Source organism: Leishmania braziliensis, contig 53 (genome assembly GCF_000002845.2).
Source record: "Leishmania braziliensis MHOM/BR/75/M2904 WGS CADA00000000 data, contig 53, whole genome shotgun sequence".
Classification (NCBI taxonomy): domain Eukaryota; phylum Euglenozoa; class Kinetoplastea; order Trypanosomatida; family Trypanosomatidae; genus Leishmania; species Leishmania braziliensis.
Window position 1 is genome coordinate 1 of NW_004057982.1, and position 6,273 is coordinate 6,273.

The following is a 6,273-nucleotide window of genomic DNA, read 5'->3' on the forward strand; positions in this document are numbered from 1 at the left end:
CGGGCGTCGACGCGGCCTCACTACAGTCGCCGACGCCCGACGTACTCTCCCGCGGCGCCATGGAATCGCAGGGTCACTACCCTGGATCTTTTCTTACTTCCTCAGACACGGCCTTGGCTAACATGTCGGCTGTGCGCGCTGGTGGGACGACGGCGGCGGCGGGCGGCTCGCCGGAGGGAATGCAACCTGCTGCCCTCGGTGTACGTAATTTCTCTGCGCCAGAGCCGGTTGGAAGCTGCCTGCTACCGAATCTACCCCTCGACCCTATCATCCCACCACTTGCCCTGCCTTGCCCGCGGTGGGGCAAGCTTCCGCGCTCGTAGTCGAATGTGGCGTGACGTGCGGCACGGGGCTCTAGCGGAGTTGGTGTGGTAGTGCTCTCGACAGCAACCGAAACGCTACTCAGGATCCATCTTTTCCTTCCGGCATGGCGCTCAGCTGGTGCTCATCTGCAGGATCGGGGGAATAGATGGGTATGTAGGTGTTTTGCTGAACCTTGCAGCCCAGATGAAACCAAGAGCTTCTTCGGCTGTACTACCTTTTTTTTTCCGTTGGTAGGGATTTTTTGTTTTTCCCTCTTCGCGTTTGCTGCGTTGGTCAAGTGCTCGTCTGTGTTTGTGTACGTGTGAGTTTCTTCGCTTCATTCGTGCCGTTTGCCGCTTCCCTCCTCGTTTGCTTATTCACTGATTCGTTTTTCTCCTCCGTTTTGTCTAACATGGCGAGTGGCGGCTTGTGTGTACGTGAGTGGGCGCTAGCTCGCACTCTCCGTTCTGAGATAGGCTCCCCACCTGTTTTTCTTTCTTGCGTGCCTTATTTTCCTGCCCTCTCTTTGTTCTCTCGTTGTGTTGTTGTGTAGATGTATACATAAATGTGTGCATGTGTGTTTTCTTTCTTCTTTTCACTTGCACTACGCCCGTGAGTTTTTTTTTCTCTTCTTCTTCCCTCTCTTACATGCTTTTCTAGTATGTCTGCGTTATAGGTTGTGCGCGTGTGTCGACGTTTGTTTTTTGTTTTACTCTATTTTTAATGTCTTGCGCTGCGTCACACCATCTTTTTGGTTTCTCGTTAGACTACATGTCCTGTGTGCTTTGGGGAAGCGGTGGAGGGCGAGGGGGAGGTCCTTGTCATCCTTTCCCCCTTCTTTGACTCCAGTGTGACTTTTTTCCTCTTTTTACTTTGCTTCCCCACTCCTCCTCTGCCCCTGTCTCCCTTTTCCTCACTCCTCTCCTTCTCCGTGCATCTCCCTGGTCCGTCTCTTTTTTTTTTCCAGTCCCTCTGTCTTCTAGTCCTTCTTTCCATATCATCATTGTTACTGTTGTCGTTGACTGCCCATGGTTATTTCTGTGAGCTGCGCTGTGTGTGTGTGTGTGCGTGTATGCGTGTGTGTGTGCATCGATGCTGCTGCTGCTGCTGCTCTCTTTATTTTTCCCTTTGTCTGTCTGTTGTGTTTGTGTGTCTACTCGTTTGCACCCTTTTCTCTCCAGGGCATTGCAGCCTCTTTCTTTCTTTTTTTTCTCCTTCTTCTGTTACCTTGCGTTCGCGTGTGTTTTGCGCTGTTTTGTGCTTCACCTTGCGCCGTCTTTTTACTCCCTTGTCACCACCGCCTCTTCTCTTTTTCTTTTCGCCAGGCCACTGTTTCGCTTCGGACCGCCTTCTTTGTATTGCAACGCTGGCAAAGGTCGAGGGATGATGAGGGAGAGGGAGAGGAGAGGATGTGCCGCCTCCCCTCCACCCTGCACTGAAGAAGGATATCATTCCCCACGATACGACCTCTGCGCTACTAGCCGCGCATCCCTTCTCTGCTGCGCCGGTTACCTTTTTGGGGGAGGTGGGCGTGCGTACCTTCTTCACAAGCGCCTACAGACCCTTCACCTATTCACCCCTACGTCGACACCAACACGGCAGGGCACGCCGAGAGACTCCGAAGCTCTTTGATGGTAAGTCGTTCTTTCATTTTTTTGTCTCTCTCCTACTTTACACCACGATGTACGTATATGAAAATGACACTTACATTCTGAACAAAATGCCACTCTGTTTCTTGTGTGCTTCTCTCCCCCTCCCCCCTCCCCCTCTCTCTCTCTTCCCCACTCCAGAACTCATCGCTTCTGTCTTCCTTCTCCTTTTTCAGTTCTTGTACTCGATGATAGGTTTCTCTTTTTTTTATCTTCAAAGGACCAACCCCATGATGACGAGTCACCTCTCAGTGCCTGGCCTACAGGGCTTAGTGCCCACGCTCTATGTGGGGAAGCCGACCAGTCCCCCTTCATCCCTACCCCCACTGAACCACTTCTGGTGGTGGCGTGGTCCAGCGCCTGCGACGCGGGGAGGTCAAGGCGCGGTGCATCACTGCGGATGCCGGCGGTGTAATGTCCTGGACGGCGTGGCGTCGGAGCGACCGGCGACAGCGGGCACGCCTCTGCCGCGGGCATGATGGGCGGGGTGTCAGCGCGGCACGAATGCATCTCGCGCGGCCCTCGCTGCTTGCGGGTGCGTGGGGCCTGGGCCACGCCGTGGGTCGCACCACGTGACGGCCGGCCTTGTGGGGGCGGCTGCACGGCGACGTGCGGAGCGTTGGTGGGTGGGCAGCGCTTGGGGCGGAGGGCGGCCGTGCGCAGATGGCTGTGTCGGCGCATCGGTGTACCGCGTATGTGGTGTGCTGCTTCGCACGACGCGATGGGTCTGTGGGACAGGCACGGGTGGAGCGGAGTTCGACTCGTGTTGTGTGGCAACATGGACACGCTGGAAAAAGAATGGCTTTTCTCATGTGACCTATTGCGCACGAGCATCACGTGCCCACCTATGCTCAGCACATTTTTTTTCTAGCTGGAGGGGTGTACTCTTCCGTGTAGATGCCATCTAAAGAGCCACTGAGTGTTTGTGCTCGTCCCTCTTCCCTCCGACTTCATCACCTCCGATTCTCTCTTTTTCTTGTGGTTGTGTGTGCGGACTCACTCCTTCACCTCACCTAACGCCAGAACGCCACGTCGTTTCTTCCCTTCACGGAGACAACGGATAGCAACGGAAAAGGACCCAAACCAACTCAGAGAGGGGTGCAGAGGACGTGCGAGAACGTGAAGGAACGGCCTCTAGAAGGTGACAGGTACCAGACCCTGCAGCCGCACTTCCTGTTTGCCGCTTACTTTGTGCCTGTGTGATGATACGAAGAGGAATCGTCTCTTTACACGCATCTGTAACCCAAGCTGGGAGTGCATCGGTCTCAATGCAACGGTGGGTCATTGCGCCATTCCATGATCACCACCTTATCTTCCCATGCGGCCTCGTATGACGAGGAGGTGCAGGGCGACTCGTCCAAGGCGCTGGCAGAAAAGCCGTTCGTGGATTGCGTTCTCATCGACATCCCTATCAAGTACAGTCGCGCCTTTTCATACCTGAGAGGTATTCAGCTTTTTTTCTTGGATGTGGTGCGCAAGCTCAACCGCGTCGGTATGCGTGACAAGCGTATTCTCTTTGTCACAGACTGCACGATCAACGTAGCCTCGTCACAGGGGCAGGTCTCGCGGGGCGCCAAAGTCGAAGACATCGCTGAGCTTATCTGCAATGCCGAGACACACGCCATTGGCGTCCGCATGCGGACTCGACCTTTCGCCATTACACCCCAGGACTTCGTCCGTTGGAACTGCTTTCACGAGATGTCGGTGGACTTCTTACTGCTTGCAACCTCTGCGGCGCAGTATGCATCACTCCTGCAGGTGATGCGCTTTGTGTACCACACACGCACCCACGAGGTGCTGCAGTGCCGCCCACTCAGGAAGCGTGAGGTGTGGAGTGCGTCATTGGTCTTGGCGCCTGACGGGTCGCGTGTGAAGAAGGCACTGCAGTGCCACGCCATCACTCCAATCCCGTTGGGGGGGAGCACTAGCACTGCCACGTCGTGCGCTACTCGATCGCAGGAGACAAGTGAACATCCGGGGGTTGCTCATGTACCAAGCCAAAGCGTTGCCCTTTCCGCAGCCATCCCAGCATCGACCTCATCGAGTAGACAGGACGTGTCTGCCACTGCGTCGACACCGCGAAGCCCACACTCGTGCGGTATCCGCTCTTTTCCCCCCACCTCTGGTGCAGGTGGTCATCGGACGGCGCTGGAGTCGCTGTTGCTCAGGCTCGGCTCATCTGTGCCGCTGCCACTAGCGAGGTTCTTCGGGGGTACGGTGGTTGTGCCAACCGCTGCAACGCTTTATTGTAGCAACTTACTGAAGTCTGAGAATGTCCCCAATACATCGTCCGAAAAAGACAGAAGCACAACGAGGGTGCAACCACGATTAAACCTTGACAAGACTGCCGCGACGGGTCAGCCGAGCGACGCGTCCGGGGTTTTCACCTCTTGCAACCGCGAGCGGCTAACTGCCGTGGTGGCGAGGAGCAGAACAACAAGGGAGGACTTCGAGACGAAGGCTACGGAGCCACAGCTCCGTGACGCAGAGCTGTGTCACTTCAGGTACTCGAAGGAGTGCCAACTGGACGAATGGATGCTTCGCCCCAACTCCTTTGCCCTCAACCCATACACTAGCCGCTACGCGTCCTCGTTGTGGAGCCCCTGTTCCGTTGCATCAGGCAGCGACATCTTCTACCCGATGGATGATGTAAAGAAGACACGGCCTGCTCTTTCTTTCCCAGCGGTGGCTCATCAGTAGCCAAAAATGCGCGGCTGTGGCAACTGGCTTCTTGACCAGTCGACAGGGCAAATGACAGCAGTGTCTCAAGAGGGAGGGCTGCAGCTCAGTGATGTTCTGCGGGACCACCGTCAGCTCGAGGAAGCGGTGCGGGCTTATTTCGATGGTCTCCTGGTAGAGCTGTGGGGACAGCTGCCCGGATATCAGCGTTGCGAATTCATTACTCCTCCCACCTGGTGAAGCGTGAGTAGCGCTAATTTCAGCGTCGGGCAGGGCTGAGCGAGCGTACTCGAGCGCAAGTGCTGAAGCGCGCAGGCGCCTCCATGTAACTCTGGATCTCGATGATTGTAATAGAGGAACACTTCGATGCCTTCGTGGATGAGTAAGGATCGCAAGCCATATGAGAATGATCGCCTGTGGCTTTAGCTGCGAGTAGACATGCTTAAGATACCCTGACTAGCGAAGCGTTGGCTTTCCGAGTCGCATTCCTGTTCCTCGTTCTTGTCGTGGTTTGACGACTACACTTTTTTCATTGTCGGCTCATGGCGCCGTCTGGGCGAGTCTCTCCCTCTCCTTCTCCCACAAATAGAGAGGAGCAGATATGCAGTGGAGGAGTGAGGATGGAAGGTATGCATTTTTCTGCGTACCTTCATGTGTATACGTCTGCTTTCATGTGACTGCTCGTACTGCACTGGCAGAATACGGTTAGAGAGGGGGGGGTCGTGAGTGGGCCTCCCCCCTCTCTATTTTTTTTTAGTTTCTCTATCCGCGAGCAATGCGCAATGTCTTCTCCCCTTCCCCTCCCTCCCTCAAACAACCCGACAAACCGCTGCGCTATGCATTTGCCTGCTGGCGGCTTCTGCTTTCCTCTTCTGCACTCCTCTTTTTTTTTTTCGTGTCTCATTGTTTGGGTCTGCCTTCGGTTTGTGTGCCCCTCTCTTGGGGTGGGCGCCTGCTTCTGGGGGGGGGCGTCCTGTTGGCGGCCTTCCCTCTGGGTGTGTGTGGTGACTGCCCTGGTGGCGGAAGAGTGGGGGTGGTGTGCTCGACGCTGTGGGGCGAACCCTTTAAGGCCAGGGGTGGCGGCCAGGTAATTTCCCATTTGGATCCGTCTTTTTGGCGGGGTGCGGGGCTTCATGGTGTTGTGGTTTTTTCGGAAAGGAGCGTCGGCGGTTTTAAGGGGGTGGGCTGCTGGGGGGCGTTTGGTAGCTGTAAGTACGGGCAGGAAGATTGGGACAAGTGCTAAGTTTGTAAAAGAAATAATCATAATCGGGGGAGGTCTTGGGAAAATTGGAGGAAGGGGAGATTGCAGAAGGTGAGGATGAAAGGATACCGGCATGTTGAAAAGTGATGCGTTACAAATTTTTATTTTTTCTCCCCCCCTTTTCAGCGCCAGTTAATTGAAAGGGTTTTTTAAAAAGAAAAAACAAACCAAAAATGAATAGAGTGTAGAGGGAATCGCCCCCCACCGGGGGGGGGTGTTTTTTTTTTTTTTTCTCACTCGGGGGGGGGGGTGTATTGTTTCTAGTGGGGAAAGGATATTTTTTTTTGTGTGTGTGGGCTGAGACGGCCCTCCCGCGATCCTGAGGTTGTGGGGGAAGGTTGGGGAAAAATAAAAAAAAAAAAAAACCGTGGGTTTGGTTTT

At 54.8% G+C, this 6,273-nt stretch overlaps 1 protein-coding gene across 1 annotated transcript; it reads left to right on the plus strand.

Moving 5' to 3' along the window:
* Positions 1-3,248: 3,248 nt before the first annotated feature.
* Positions 3,249-4,652, plus strand: LbrM_29_2930 (hypothetical protein, unknown function; the record flags this gene model as incomplete). Its single annotated transcript, XM_001566585.2, has 1 exon — positions 3,249-4,652. The coding sequence occupies one exon, from the start codon at positions 3,249-3,251 to the stop codon at positions 4,650-4,652; it is 1,404 nt and encodes a 467-aa protein (XP_001566635.2).
* Positions 4,653-6,273: the final 1,621 nt, after the last annotated feature.